At 40.2% G+C, this 16,556-nt stretch overlaps 1 protein-coding gene across 1 annotated transcript; it reads right to left on the bottom strand.

The window, feature by feature from the left end:
* Positions 1 to 14,752: 14,752 nt before the first annotated feature.
* Positions 14,753 to 15,712, bottom strand: LOC147894315 (heavy metal-associated isoprenylated plant protein 20-like). Its single transcript, XM_087385418.1, has 3 exons — positions 15,535 to 15,712; positions 15,376 to 15,451; positions 14,753 to 15,207 (listed from the first exon to the last, which is right to left on the bottom strand). Exons 1-3 carry the CDS (start codon positions 15,541 to 15,543, stop codon positions 14,909 to 14,911), a joined length of 384 nt encoding a protein of 127 aa, XP_087241544.1. The 5' UTR covers positions 15,544 to 15,712; the 3' UTR covers positions 14,753 to 14,908.
* Between the last annotated feature and the right edge of the window lie 844 nt (positions 15,713 to 16,556).

Raw genomic sequence — 16,556 nt, 5'->3', positions numbered from 1 at the left:
ATAATCCTTCATAAAGCAATATCAATATCCAACTAGGCACAAAAATAAATTTACTTGCATTGTGGCACTTGGAGGAGTGAGAATCATGTCCACACTTTATGGAATCATAATCTCATGACATCTTTCATTGAAAAGATGTGCCTTGGTAGATGGAATTGGATGGAAACAATGGTGCACTTTTTTTTGGTTGATTTACTTATGCTTTTTCCATCCATTGAAAGCCTATAAAACTTTTGTAACATGTTCATGTATAGTGGAATAAATTCAAACAAAAAAACCTCAAGAAATGTACATGGGTAAAAAGAAAACATTGCATTAACCATCGAAATGTATTTGAGGCATTTGGTGAGTCCATAATGCGTGACCTTGAAGAAAAAAATGCCCCAAGGTGTGGTGAAGCTTATCTTCAAGGTGTCTTTCATGTTTGCTAATCTTTTCAAGAATGTGATCTTGGACTGAATGGAGGAAATGACCACCCTTGGTTATAGAACTTAATTTGTAATAGTTGATGCATACCCTCTACTTCTTATTTCTATTTGGAGTGACACTAGCATAGACACCCACTCAATGCATTGTATTGGAAGAATGAAGCCAACCTTTGTAGTTTGGCTTGTAGTCAATTGCATGTGGAGTAGGATTGATCCATCTATAGCACTACCATACTATCTTAGTATCCACTTTAAGGTCTATTAAAGCTATCCTTCAAAAATGATGATAGATTGTTGCAAAACTTAAACCCTTCTGTGGTGGGTCTCAACAGAGTGACTCACATGTCATGGGGTAGTTGAAGATATGCCGACGGAGCCTCCACTCCTGGTACTCCTTGTGGGAGCAATGCATAGCATGAGCCATCTGCAAGTGTCACTCAAGCGGTCTTCGGATTGTTGCAATGTGGTTTCATGCAAGAAAGAGAGAAAGGGAAGAGGGGAGGGAGAGGGAGGAGGGAGAAGGGAGGAGGAGGAAGGGAAGAAGGAGAAGGGAGTAAAGGGGGATAGAGTGACAACCACAAGGGCACTACAATGGAAATAAGAGAACACCCAAAACAATCTCTTGGAAGAGAAGAGGCAGCTTGTATTCAAACTTGTGCAAACAACAATGAAGGCCAAAGTCAAACTTTTGGCCTTTTATACAAGTCACCTTTTGAAGGGAGGGCCAACCCTTTTCCTTTTTAGCACTCTCCCTCACTTTACAACCATGGGCTCTTGGGCTTGTAGGGCACCAAGGCATATTGCTATTCTTACCAACTCTCCCTACTAGTGGAAATAGTGCTTGTGTTAACCATATTAAAGCGCTTGGGTCAAACCTAGTATTAAGAGGTGGTCCTAACTGCAGTTCCCAAATAGCGCTTGCGTTAGCCTTACCACTCCTATGCTCGGGTGATTTGGAGCTCAAACTCCTTGAGCACCCTCACACCTTCACCTGTTTAGTGTTTGAACCTAATGAATATGCGGATCAAAACCTAAAGTGACAAGGCTAGGCTTCCGTGAGACACTCAAAGGTAATCCTAAATGTTGCTGGGAAGACTTTTATTCAAAATATTTGGGGAACAAACTCCCTAAGTTTGAGTTGTATTTCTTATGGGGCTATTTTTGTTAGTGTCACTATTTCCTGTGGATCTGGAGCTGAACAATGCAAGGGGCATGCACTCTTCATGGTCCAGAAGTTTGCATCTTGTTGTTCCTGCACTCCTTGTTTCGAGCGGGTACTACGGTCGGTACTCCTTTCATGTCCATGTACTTCCAGGCCATGCAATCCTTATATTCCCATAAGAGAGCTATTAAGGCATTGTCCTCACTGGGAGTGAGGTCATTCACAACAAATACGAGTTGTGGGTCCTAGCCTTACGCGGCTAAGTTTACTTCCTTGACTGAGGCCGGTCCATCACATTCTTGAGAGCAACCATCCTCTCAGGTTCTTTTGGCATGTTGGCATAAGATCTTGCGATCTTGAATAGTATAGGCCTTGTAGTGGGCTGGCACTTGCCGTTGGTCTTCTTTATCCTTGATCTCCTTCTCATTTTTTGTCGGGGTAGTGGAATTTTTGGCCTTTGCCTTGCCTTTGGATGCAGGGGATTTGGGACCTGAAGGGGGCTCTTCCCTTGTACTTCTGGTTACCTTACTCACCCTATTTCCCCAATTAAAGGAGAACTCATGGTGGGCAGCCATGGTGCCTATGTAGGTTAGCCAGTGAAGACTAATTTTACCCTTATTGTTCCCTTGCTTACCTCTCGTGGTTTGAGCATATTGAACATCATTAGGGGAACCACTGGGGTCAGACCCTCGAGCTCTACGGTGGTGATCTGAAACCCTGCTCTTTTTGGGACATCTATGTTGGCTAAGATGTGCATCTAGTTCTGCGATAATTTTGGCTCAAGGAGAGGTGCATACTAGAAGTCGCCAAACTCCTTCTCATCATCTTCCTTGTCACAGGGTTGGAATAGCTACACGGAGGTGGTTTGGGCAATGGTGTCGGACTCCGTTAGCAAAGAGGTGTCCTAACAATGGGTGGACCTTGTAGGAATGTTGGTCCACTCTCATGGTTTGCTCCTTATGCCGTAAGTAGATATTATCATTACACCAGTCATGCACGAGTTCGAACATTCGTAGGCAGGGTCTGCCTAGGATAGCTTCATATCCGAGCTTTCGTGTGAAGTCCATGACCACAAACCTGACAGTGTATGTGAATCCAAACACCACCTCATCTATCGTCTCAGCTAGGCTGCCCCTGGTGAGCCAGAACCACTCCCCTGGGTCCCACTAAACCCCTGGGCATCCTTCACATATTGCTTTTCTAAGACCGGGTCAGGGTAGGTCTCCTTATAGGTGGCTATCAAAGTCATTGTTGTTGAGGGTTTTGTTAGGAAAATTTATTGACACTCAAATGGATTTAATGGCCATGAAGGTAGGCCCCCCTCATTAGAAAATAAAATTTGGCACTTAATGTCTTCAAATGACTTCCATAATGACTACTTTAAAGGCTTAGTATTATAAAGGAATAGAGAGTGGGAAAATTCTTCCACCTAGGGGATCTCATAGGTCTAATTTTTTGGTAAGAAATTGTGCCAAGCATATCTCAAGAGAAAGAACAACCTTTATTACCTAGGATGTGGAAAGATTTTTGGTGGCCTACTCTATGTCAACCATCCCTAGACCTCCCTCTTCTTTAAAGGTTGTGAAAAAGATCCAATAAAATTTTGAAACAATTAAAGAAAAATAGAAGCTATAACGAAGGACCATAGGCCACTCATAAGGACAAAAAATGCCAATAATTTTTTTGCACTAAGGTTTATACGCTAATGCATGGCCAACTTAGCTTTTTTTAATATTGTTATTCCCTTGCATGAAACACACAATCAACATAGTTTTTTATGCATATATTATAGACAATCATCATCAAAGACTTTGAAAACTTTTCAACAATTGTCAACCCATAACAATCAACATAAAGAAGATCACAAAATAAGATCCACTTTAGAGAAACCCAAACAATTCTACAACATCAATAATGACTACCCTTTTTCACTAAGAGTCCATCTCTTCAAAGTGCATCAACTGCTATAATAAAAAAATCTAAAGATTAAAAATTTATCGCAACACCAATAGAGATTTATTCAAAAGACCATGGGTGAAACTAGATCAATCATTAGGGCCAAACAAGATGACAATTCCTACAACGTCATTATGTCAAATGTGTCTTTTTTAGGCTATAGTGCCAACTTCATGGTGCATTCCTTTACATGGCCAACTAAGATAGATGTGCAATCTATGGCTTTTTCCAATAGATGCCCAATCATGAAAACCTAGATGACAATAAAAACTAGCATGTGCCAGTGAATTCCTAAGCATTCATGCCAACTATGGGAAGTAGATATGTGATATGAAGCTCTTGGCCAATAAATGTACAATACTTATAAGACAATAAAAATCAACGTGCTATTGAATTTGAAAGTCATGCAAACAATGGCACTTAGTCCTTACAAGAGAAAAATCAATCACAAACTAATGATGATGTAGTGGTTTCATTTTTTATAAAATGATCACATGATAGATCCACATTCTACTTTCAACACCACCACTGCCATCTCTATGAATATTTGATACAGTCATATGTCACAATATCCTATACCTAAGGCACAATAATCCATATGTTACATATGCAAGACCTTATATACAATTATAATGATATCTACTAACCTTATAATTGATCCCTATATATTAAACAAGTATTTTATTGGGAGGACTTCATCCACCTAGCATAATGGACTGCTTCCATCCATAGCAAGTGAGAGCAATCATATCAAGATACCAATAATGTTATTCAAGCATGTTTTTTAGGCCTTATCAAGAAGAATAGGCTAGAACTCTTTTTTATCCATTGAGACATGAATCTCCCTTACTTTCTCATATCTTTAACAACAACACAACTTAACAAGGGTAAAGAAAAAATAGGAATTTTTCTCAAATTTTGAAAATTTGTTCTCATTTTGTAAATTTTCTCATGAGTAAGATAAGGATATTTTATAGAACATCCAACATAACGAGTCTCCTTCTTTGATCTTACTTTGTTACTTCAAAAACCTTCCCCTTGCATCAAGAATTAGACATATCACTCCACCCTGCAATTTCAGAAAGGCTTATTAAGAAATGTAAATTGCATTGTGCATATATGAGAGTAGTAGAAACATTATTTCATTAATTTTGGACTTGTCAATGTACAAATTCATTTTTATAGATACTTTTGGACTAGATTTTGGATAAAATTTAAGAAAAAACCCACTCTTCAAAACAAAGATGAAAACATAAAAACAAGCAATTTTTAAGAGTTTTTTGAAGGAAATTAAATCAAAATTATAAAATTTAACATGTCATAGCTTAATACATAAAAAACACTTGTAAACTCTCATTAATAGTTACATCAAAAAACTTAGTTTTTTCTTAATTATTTACTTAATTTATTATAATTTAAATTAATAAAAATAATTTAAATGCATGAATAAATTAATTAATGTATGTACGCATGTATGGCCCATGCATGACATTAATTTACTATAAGAGTCCTCTAATCTATGTATGTATGTATGGCCCATGTATGACATTAATATACCATAAGAGTCCTCTAAAATCTTCAAGATATCATAACGGTATCAATAAATACCGTTTGAGAAGAGTTTAAAAACTCTAAAATCTCATAGATATGGCATGACACACGACGCTGCACATGCATGCATGGAACGTACATGTCCCTAGTTCATCAATGGAAGGCCATGGTGGGACTGGTGCAATGCACTTGTCCACGTGGAATAGGCATGCCCCCTACAAGGCTTTTAGTTGATCTGTGTTCGTGTGGGATTCACACTAGACGATTGTTGACGAAGCAGAGGGAGGGGGAAGAGAGAAGGGAGGGAGGTAAGAAAGAGAGGAAAAGGAAGGGCAAAGGGGAGGGATGGGGAGGGAGAAAGGAAGGGAAGGGAAGGAGAATGGGTAGGGAAGAGGAGGGAGGTGTGAGAGAGAGAGAGAGAGAGAGAGAGGGGGGGGGGGAGGGGAAGTGAAGGGTGAGGAACGGGGAAAGGGGAAAGGAGGGGAGGGAGGAAGGGGAGGGGAATGTGGAGGGGGAGGGGAGGGAAAGGGAAAGGGAAAGCGAGAGGGAAGGGGAGAGGGAAAGGGAAAGCGAGAGGGAAAGGGAGAGGGAAGGGGGATGAGGAGAGGAGGGGAAGGGGGAAGGGAAGGGGAAGGAAGGGGATTCAAGGCATAAGGGGAGGGGAGGGGGAAGGGGAAGGGGAGGGGAGAGGTGAGGAAGGGAAGGAGTGGGGAGGGGGACTCCCTAATGCATGCTCTAGCGACCATGGCCGCCAAGCCCTCTTTTCTCGCTCCCCTCTCCCTCTTCTTCCTCTCCCCTCTCCCTCTCTTCTCTTCCCCTCCCCGCTCCCTCTCTCTTCTCCCTCCCCTCTCTCTTCCCTTCACCCCTCCCCCTTCCAATCCAAAACACTAATTGGGTAGCCGCAGCCGCCAAGCCCTTGCAAAAAATTTATTTTAAAAAAATCTTTTGAGGGCTTGGTGGACGTGGCCGCCAAAGCATGTATTTGTTAGCCCCCTTCCCTCTCCTTCCTTTCCTCACTCCTCCCCTCCCCTTCCAAGAGTATGCATTAGGCCTAGGGGAGAGGGGAGTAGAAGGGAAGAAGAGAGAGAGGGGAGGGAGAAGAGAAAGGGAGAGGGGAGCTGAAGAAAAGAGAGCGAGAAGAGAGAGGGAGAGGGGAGAGAAAAGAAGAGGGAAGAGAGGAAGGATAGGGGATGGAAGGGGATAAGGGAGAGGGACGGGAAGGAGAGAGGAGAGGAAGGGGAAAGCGAAGGGATGAGAATGTGAGAGGCTATATATAAGCCACGGAACCCTACAGTTTTGAACTCTCTTTTTCCTCTTTCCCTCTCCCCCTCCCTATCCCTCCCTATAATTCGAACGTCTCACTCTCTCTCCCTGCCATTCTCTCCCTTCCCTCTCCTAGAATTCAAACTTCCTGCTCCTTTCTCCTCTCCCTGTTTGATTCAAAATTTTTAGGGTTTCATGCCTTATATATTGGCATTCCCCTCCCATCTCCCTCCCCTCTCACATTCCCCTTCCCTCTCCCTCCCTTCGCTTTCCCCTTCCTCTCCCTCTCCCTCTCCCCTCCCCTCTGTCTCTCTCTTCTTTGCTCTCATACCCTCTTCTCCCTCTCTTCACTCTTCTTCCTCTCCCCTCTCCCTCTCTCATCTCCCTCTCTTCCCTTCTGCTCCCCTCTCCCTCTCTTTTCTCCCTCCCCTCTCCCTCTCCTTCCTCTCCCCTCTCCCTCTCTTCTCTTCCCCTCCCCACTCCCTTTCTCTTCTCCCTCCCCTCTCTCTTCCCTTCACCCCTCCCCCTTCCAATCCAAAACACCAATTGGGCAGCCGCGGCCGTCAAGCCCCTGCAAAAAAAAAAAAAAAACTTTTTTGCATGGGCTAGGCGGCTGCGGTCACCAAAGCATGTATTTGTGAGCCCCTCCCCTCTCCTTCCCTTCCTCACCCCTCCCCTCCCCTTCCCCTTTCCCTCCTCTCCAATTTTCATTTCCTTCTATTGTTTCTTTAGGTGCTCGGCAGCCACGGCCGTAGCTGCCAGAGCATGCGCCCCCTCCCCAAACTTTCCCTTGCTCACCCCCCTCCCCTTCATTCTCCCCTCCCCTCCCCTTCCCCCTCCCCCTCCTTCTTCCCCCTCCCCTCCCCTTCCCCCTTCCCTCCCCTCCCCTCCCCTTCCCTTCCTCACCCCTCTCCCTTTCCCTCCCCTCCCCATACCCATTCTTCTTCCCTCCCCTCCCCTTCCTCCCTCCCCCTCCTTTCCCCTTCTCCCTTCCTTACCCTTTGCCCTTTTGTTCACCTCCCCTCCCCTTCCCCCTTCCTTCCTCCCCCTCACCCCATTTAGGAGAACCAAAAAAGAAGTTCGGGGGTAATCATCTAGTTTGAGATGTTTAATCATAGTATACACCTGATCTTTTCTAAGTTAACTAGCAACCAACAAGTTGTACAAATATTCCAATAAGTTAGTAAGAACTTGATCATTCGGAACCTCATTTAGGAAACATAAAGAGAAAGTGTCACTCAATCTATTGAAACATCAACCTTAAATTTTCCCTTAGCCTCATGCTTGGCAACTCCATGGCAAAGAGTAAACAAATTATTTGAAGCATCCATCCCATGTGAAGCAAGGGACCTTCAATTTCCTTATCATATCTAGTCAAAAGTCTTGTAATCTCTTTGAAAAATTTTGAGTACTTCATTGAGCTTAAACTTGACAAAAAACGGCCTCAAGCCTTGTGTGAGGGAACAAAAATCTCCACGTAATAAAAGCATAAGTGAGCTTGCCAAAGGAGGTCCCTTAAAAGAAACTACAATTCCCCAACCTAGCATTGAGAGAGACAATATTTTTAACCTCTTCAATGCAAGAAGCATTTGTGACCCTATGGTTGATCCAAAGTAAATATTGTAGCTCATTAGCACACCTCTCATGAATCCTTGCCCAAGCATGCAGCTTAATGACAAAACTTGAATTCTTATCAACCTTTTTTATTTGCCATAATCTAAATAGGTCCTCCCAATTGAAAACAGTTCAGAAATACATTAATTAGAGTTATCAGGGGAGGGATAAAGACACTGGTTAATAGGAAGTCTCTTTATTTATAATGGAATGGGACCCCTCCACTCTTATTTATGAGGGTACAACTCTTTCTCTCCATCTTTCACAACATCTTCATGAGACTAGTTGTAACACCTTAGGAATGGGTAAGTGATGTCTTGAATTCAAGTCCCCGCCCCCCCTCCCCCCTTTGCATGAAATTTTGAAGCTATCCCTTTGGCCTTAACTTAAATGTTGTACTCCACCTTTATGCCTTAGAAACCAAGTGAATATCTTGATTGAAAAATAAATACATTTTCAATTTATCTTTCTCCTTAGGTTAATCTATATATATGGAATAATTAGTTGAGATAAAGGGACTTCAGAATAGGTGGACATGAAGTTTATATGAGAAAATGAAATGGAAGAATTAGGGAATTCATTAGGGGGGACAAAAAAATTTATCTCAAAAGGCTATTACATTGGTAGAGGGGACCAAACCCTAGAGATACATTGTCAGACACCAATATAATGATCCCCAAAAAAAAATGAGGGATACAAAATAGCAATTAGAACCCCAACCCTGTGTTATTTAGCCAATTAGTAGACTACCATTAACCAAAATTGGTGAGGATTTAACCATCTCCCATGGTTAATAATATGACTAATCACTTTCTAAATTTGCTATAGATAAATTTTAGCAATACAAGGAAAATTATCTATGGCCTTCCAACGTAAGGACCTTCTAGCAACATTCAACCAACTAAAACCAACCATGTCCTTCCAATGTAAGCACCTTTGAGATATATGAGAACATATTGCTAAGTACTAAACGACATTCCAAGAACAAAAGCCTAGAACATCGTTTTTATCCAGTAAGACATGTCTACCATTCTTTCTCATACCGTTAACACAAACACAACTCAACAAGAGGAAATAAAAAATATCTGTTTTTCTCAAATCTTAAAAATTCAATCACATTTGTAAATTTTCTCACAAGTAAGATAAGCGTATTTGGTAGTAGCATATCTAGCATAATGAGTTTAGTTTCTAACTTTGCCATTTCAAAGAAAAGACTTGCATCAAGCATCAAACTTATCCCTCCATCCTCATCTTGTGGAGTGAATTAAGAGGAGGTATTAAGAATGTAAATTGCACTAGACATACATTATGCATATATGAGGGGTAGAAAGGAAGTGATTTGATGTGGACTAGCACTTAGTGCTTGTAGTTTTTGAGCCAACCCTTAGGTTTGGGTATGTATTATAATTGTTCTTTATATAAAGAGAGAACATTGAAGATTTTGTAGATTCAACCTCTCTTTCTGTGTTCTTCTCTCTCTACCCCAAGTTACCCAATTATCGACCCAAACCTTCATTAGACTTGGACCCATTTACGACAAAGTAGCCCATTCTCAATCAAAGGGAGATCTAGACGATGCCTTTTGTACATGCAAATATTGGGCTTGAAAAAAGTGTGCACCTTCATGATGAGTGTAAGGAGAGTGTCTACCATTAGCTCCCAACCATCGTTGGAAGCTCCATCAAGATTTTTAAGAAAATATTTGCAATTTGATATTGGTTATAGTCTACACATACCATGATCATCAAAAAATATAGCAACATTATCCTTTTCCTTACATTTAGATGCATCAAAAAAGAAGTTTGAGGGGGTAATCATCTAGTTTGAGCCATCAATCCTAGAATACTCCTCATCTTTTCTAAGTTTTAAAGCAACCAAATACTTGTCCAGATCTTCCAATAACTTAGTAAGTACTTGATCATTTAATAGCTCACTTAGAACAACATAAAGAGAAAGCTTTACTCAATCCATTCAAGCATCAACCTTAGCCTCATGATATCAAACAGAGTTAAAAAGCTATTTCATGCATCCATCCCATGTGAAGCAAGGGATCTTCAATTTTCGTAGTACACCCACTCCAAATTCTTGCAACCTCTTTGAAATTTTAGAGTAATTCGTTGAGCATAAACTTGACAAGAAATGGCCTCAAGCCCTCTATGAGGGAAAAAAATCTTGACTTATTCAACGCATAATGAAGCATGACATTTCCAGAAGAATAGGCTAGAACTTCTTTTTTGTCCATCGAGGCATGAATCTCCTTGCTTTCTCATATGAACCTCTTTTTTGTCCATCGAGACATAAATCTCCCTTGCTTTTTCATGTGTTTAACACCAAACACAACTTAACAAGGGGAAATAAAAAATAGCAGTTTTTCTCCAAATTTTTTTTCACATTTTGTGCATTTTCTCACAAGTAAGGTAAGCATATTTGGTAGTAGAATATCTAGCATAACAATAGACCTATTACTCCAACCTCATCTTATGAAGTGAAATTTAATGGGGGTTATTAAGAAATGTAAATTGCACAATACATACATGATACATCGTGCATATATGAGAGTAGAAAAAAGTAAGTGACTTGATGTGCACTAGCACTTAGCATTTAGTGTCTTTGAGGCAATCCTTAGGGTTTGTATATGTATTATAATCCTTCTTTTTGTAAAGAGAACATTGAACATTTTGTAGATTCAACCTCTCTTGTGTGTATTGTTCTCTGTTTGAGGGGTAATCATATCTAGTTTGAGCCATTCAATTCTAGTATGTTCCTCATTTTTTCTAAGTTCCAAATAGTTGTCTTGACCTTGCAATAATTGGTAGGCACTTGATCATTTGAAATGCCACTTAGGATATCCTAAAGAAGAAGCTTCACTCAACCTATCCAAGCATTAACGTTGAGTTTTCCCTTAACCTCATGCTTGTCAACCTCCATGGCAAAGAGTAAACAAACTATTTGATGCATGCATCCCACATGAAGCAAGGGATCTTATTTTTCCTTCGGATATCCACTCTCCAAAGTCTTGCAATTTCTTTGAAAATTTTAGAGTACTTTGTTGAGCATAAACTTGACAAGAAATAGCCTGAAGCCCTTAGGGGGGGGATATCAACTTAATGAATGCATAATCAGGCATGACATTTCAAGAACATGCTAGAATGTCTTTTTCATCTATTGAGACATGAATCTCCCCTGCTTTCTTATACACCAAACATGCTTTCTTATACACGAAACACAACTTAACAAGAGGAATTAAAACGTAGCAATTTTCCTTAAATAATGAAAATGTATTCACATTTTGCAAAAATTTTCATAAGATAAGCATATCTGGTGTGTGGGACAATGACAGTTGAGGTGGACAAAAGCATTGAAGAGTGGAAAGACCACTTACCAATGGTTTACACCCATGATCTTCACTTCTAGCCCTTGATGTAATCTCCAATCCAAGGATAAATTCAAATTTTAGATCGAGTACTCCCAACCATTATATCATGGGGCAGATCTAAGGGATAGCATCAAAGGATAGAGGGATCAAATATCAACCCTTGATCAAGTCCAATATCTAATCAATGATATCAAAAGAGCAGACAGGTCAATATAATCCCTTGATTAACACAAATATCCAAGGGACGGAGATGAGTGCAAAAAGGGCTCCAATCTCGGCCATAAATTGGCAAGGGGATCAAGGGAGGAGGTGAATGCAAATGTCACACAAATTAGGGCTATCCAAATAGGCACTTAAATTCGAGCCATTGATCTTGGCATGTTGACCTCCACCATCCAAAATGCGCTTGAATCCTAGATCTCTAAATAAGTGCTTCATCCTCTTCATTGATCTTAGATTTAAATCAAGGGTCCACATTGAAATCAGGCTGCCCCAAATTGAAATTTTGCGACTTGGAGCCCACCAAAGACATCTTAGGCCTTTGACCTATTCACCATCGACCTCCATCCAAAGACTAAGATTGCCCAATTTCAAACTCAAGATACCCATATCAGTTCAGTAGCAATGTAATTGCTACAGTGCCCTTACCACATGGGTTACCATAGTAGGTTCACTTTCAATTAACATATTAATCCATTTCTTAATCCATTCCTTATTACTAGGCCCTTTTGAGACCCCAACTCTCCCCTAATGCATTAATGACTTGATGTGGACTAGCACCTAGTGTTTATATTCTTTGAGCTAATCCTTAGGGTTTGGGTATGTATCATGATCCTTCTTTATATAAAGAGAGAACATTGAACCTTTTGTAATCTCTCTTTTGTGCATTGTTCTCTCTATCCCAAGTCTCCCAACTCTCAACCCAACTCTTTATTAGAAATGGACCTATTTAAAACAAAATAACCCCATCTCAATCAAAGAGAGATCTAGATGATGCCTTTCTAACATGTAAATCTCGAGCTTGAGAAGAGTGTGCACCTCCACTACAAGTCTAGTAAGGAGAGTGTGCGCCATTAGCTCCCAATCATCATTGAGACTCCATCAAGCTTTTTAAGAAAACATTTGCAACAAGCTAATATTGGTTACCGTCTAAAGAACACCATGCTCATCAAGAGAACTCTTATAAGCATAATCCTCCTTATATTTAGGAGCACCAAAAAGAATTTTGAAGGGTAACCATCTAGTTTGAGCCATTCTATCATAGTATGCACCTCATCTTTTCTAAGGTCAAGTAACCAAATAGTTGCCCAAATCTTCCAATAACTTAGTAAGCATTGAATCATTTAAAACCTCACTAAGGACAACATAGAGAGATAGCTTCACTCAATCTATATATTCAAGCATCAACCTTGGGAGAAAGTGCACCTTCATGCCAGGTCTAAGGAGAGTGCACAATGAGCTCCCAATCATCATTGAAAATTCCATCAAGCTTTTTAAGAAAGCATATGCAAACCAATATTGCTTGGAGAGTACACAATTAGCTCCCGATCATCATTGAAATTTCCATTAAGCTTTTTAAGAAAGCATATGCAAACCGATATTTGCTTATAGTCTAGAGAACATGGTCACCAATAACTCGTTATCGACATAATCCTCCTTACATTTAGGAGCACCAAAAAATAATTTCGAATCATCTAGTTTCAACCGTTCAATAATAGCATGCACTTAATAACTTAGTAAACAATTAAGTTTTACTTAGCCTTAACCTCATGCTTGCCAAACTACATGGTAAAGAGTTAACAAAGTATTTGATGCATCCCATGTTCAGCAAGGGATCTTCAATTTCCCTAATGCATCCACTCCAAAGTCTTGCAATCTTTTAAAAATTTTAGAGTACTTCATTGAGCTTAAACTTGACAAGAAATGACCTCAAGCTCTCTCTTCAAGAGGAAAAAGCTTGCACTCGTGCAAAATCAAGCATGAGTGAGCACACCCAAGTTCATCCCTCCGAAACTACAATTCACTACATTGAGAGACTCCCATGAAAAAACCTAAGTGCTATATACTACAAGTGCTATACTACACCTTTACACCTAAGAAATCAATTTAATATCTTGAATGAAAAATAAAGACCTCTTCTTAAGTTAAGCTATATACAAGGAATAATTTGTTGAGATTAAGACTTTCTAGAATAGATTGATATAAAGTAAATGAGCAAATTAAAATCTTTTTTACTTCAAAAGGCACAACATTGGTAAAGGGGACCAAAGCCGAAAGATGCATGTGAAACACCGCTACCTTCAAAAAAATGTTACAAACTAGTAATTAAAACCCCATCCCTTCGGTATTGTCTAGAATATAAGGATATAAAGTAAATGAGCAAATTGAAATCTACATTGGTAGAGGGCACCAAAGTAATAACAATCCTTTAAAAAAATGTTGGATACAAACCAATGTAGAGGGCACCAAATCCGAAAGATACATTGTCAAAACACCACAATAACAATCCTTTAAAAAAATGTTGGATACAAACTAGTAATTAAAACCCCGACCCTGTGGTGTTTCAACGAAAAGATCCCCATTGTAGACTTCCATTGACAAAAACTAATGAACGTTTAAACAAGAAACACCAAAAGATCCCCATTATAGACTTCCATTGACAAAAACTAATAAACGTTTAAACAACTCCCCCGATGAGTAATATAACAAATCGCTTTCAACATTTGCCATGGATAAATTTAAGCAACATCAAACCAACTAAAACCTCGAATATGAAGACCTTTTGGAGATATGATAGCAAATTGAGTACTAAAAGTGAAACCACCCATGGCCTTCCAATGCAAAGACCTTTGGGAGATACAAGAGCAGAAAAACTTTTGAAATGAAATTTCGTCTACTTGCTACATGAGTAGATTGGCAAGACTTCCACTTATTGAGAACCGTCGAGCTTCAAAAACTATGGTTGAGATGCGATGGAGGCACGCGTATCTTCAAAATGCTGGCTAAAAAAATGCTGCACGACCATTTTTGTTTATGATCTCACGTTTCTGGAACCGTCAAGCTTGCAAACAACTTTGGTTGCGACGATTTATAAAATGCTGCGCTACCATGTTTATTATAATTTTTTGTATAATTTTTATAATCACTGTTGCACGACCAGATCCTTTATGATCACTGCTCACAGAATCGGCATCGTTGAAATTTTTCCAGACAATCTTAATTCCAAGTGCGTACAGAATATCATCTTACTATGGAACGTTCCTACATCAGATTTGTCAAGCAGTCTCAAACAGCAGAAGCAATCTTCCCACCTTGCTTATCCATAAGCTTGCGCATAAGAAACAGAAAGATCTAAGCATCATGCACGCAATCAGCGTGTAAAATATAACGCAAACGCAACGTCTAGTTTGATTTACATTCAAAAGGGAACCAAAAAGTAGTGATGATACAATGTTTAGGTACACCCATGCCAAAACTTAAGACTCAACCCGCAAAAAGCCTTCTCAAGGGTTACATATACACAGCAGCAGAGGAGGACAAAGATGCAACTGTTCATGACTACATTACTGAGCAGCTATTGGCGTTCTCGTCGCTGAAAATATGCGTGTAGATTTCTGTCTCTCCTTCTCCTGTAGAGTCGTCCGAGGCGACTTTCGCCTTGGAAACGTTCTTATTGTTCTTGTTCCCGCCTTTCTTTCCTCCGTCGCTGTTGTCTCCTCCAGCAGCTCCGCCCTGACCGCCTGGGAGCTCCACCTTTTTGCCAATTTTGGCCAGCTTCTTCACCAGCACCTTGGGCTCCACAGAACCCACTACGGTAACTCTCTCGTTCTTCATGTCCACATCGATCGTATCAACGCCTGCGCTTAAAACAAAGGAACCACAAGCAAGAAAAAAAAAACCCATTGATCACTGGCGATATATAAAACAAATGAAGCAAAGGAATGCTGCGTCGCTAGGTACTGCTGATGATCATGATAAAAAGGGATGTCCGACGAGAAAGAAGGGCGGGTGAAAAGGCTGCAAACCGTCAATGGCATCGAGGGCCTTCTTAACTTTGCGCTTACAAGCGTCGCAATCGATGGAGACCTTAAGGACGATGGTCTGCAAGGGGGGAGAAGGCGTAATTAGAATGGGAAGCGCAAAAGCAAAGCAAAAAAAAGGGAAGGGGGGGAGCAAAAGATGACCTGAGTCATGGCGAGAAGGAAGGGAGAGAAGCAAAGGAGGAGAAAAAAGTTAAGGCAAGCAAAAAGGAAGGAAGGTGATAAGGGAAGCCATAGCTAGAGGAGGTATAAGAGAGGTGTGAAGGCCATCGCCATAGCCATCGCCATCGCCATGGCAATTGCCTTGTTTTTTGAGCCTCCTCTCTCTCTCTCTCTTTCCTGCATTGATCCCATTCAAATCCCACACGATTATGCCTTTATTACTCCCCTTCCTTCCTGAATCCTTAGTACCTCCTCCTCGTAATCCTTACCCACACCCTTTTCCATTGCTTTGCCTCTTCTCCCATCTCTCACTTCTTCTCTTATTAGCCTTTTTTACGCTCGCATTTTATTAAAGGCATTTTTACCTAATATTTCTTCCCTATCAAATCCTTTGCACCTTTTTTCGGTTTTGAAAATCTCAAAATTTCAAAACCCTTTGAGCTTTTATTGAGATTTCAAAATTCCATGAAAGCATAAAATATAGCTACAAATGCCTTAACATTTGTAGGTTTTAAACATTCAAATTCACAATGTAATGCCCAAACTTGACCTTTCGTGAATAGTGAGTTACATCAATGCCCTCTTCTCCTACCTTCTCCACGCAAGAACTCTTCAAAAAATATGGGACCTCAACTCACACATCTCTCAAATATTTCGGCCCATGGCTTGGACATATTCCTAAACTTCTTAAGCATTATTCCTAAACTTTGATCTTGAAGCATAATCCCCCACATCATTTCTTCACCAAAAAAACTTTTTCCCCAAAAACTCAAAAGCCTAGCTAGAGATCTTTTCAAGGTTTTTAGTGAAGCTGGACATAAACTTTGGAGGTTTTGTCACCAAAATTTGTATCAAGTCAAAATACAAATCTGGCGTTTCACCTGACATTAAACCACAGTTTTTATACTGACACATGTATGGTTTTATGCATCAACCTATATTGTGCTACATTAAAACATATCTACTCTCTCTCTCTCTCTCTCTCTCTCTCTCTCTCTCTCTCT

This window comes from Dipteris shenzhenensis, chromosome 14 (genome assembly GCF_047967505.1).
Source record: "Dipteris shenzhenensis isolate YYH24624 ecotype China chromosome 14, Dip_SZ_1.0, whole genome shotgun sequence".
Classification (NCBI taxonomy): Eukaryota; Viridiplantae; Streptophyta; class Polypodiopsida; order Gleicheniales; family Dipteridaceae; genus Dipteris; species Dipteris shenzhenensis.
Note: the sequence above shows the minus strand (reverse complement) of the source record. Positions and strands in the feature narration are given on the sequence as shown.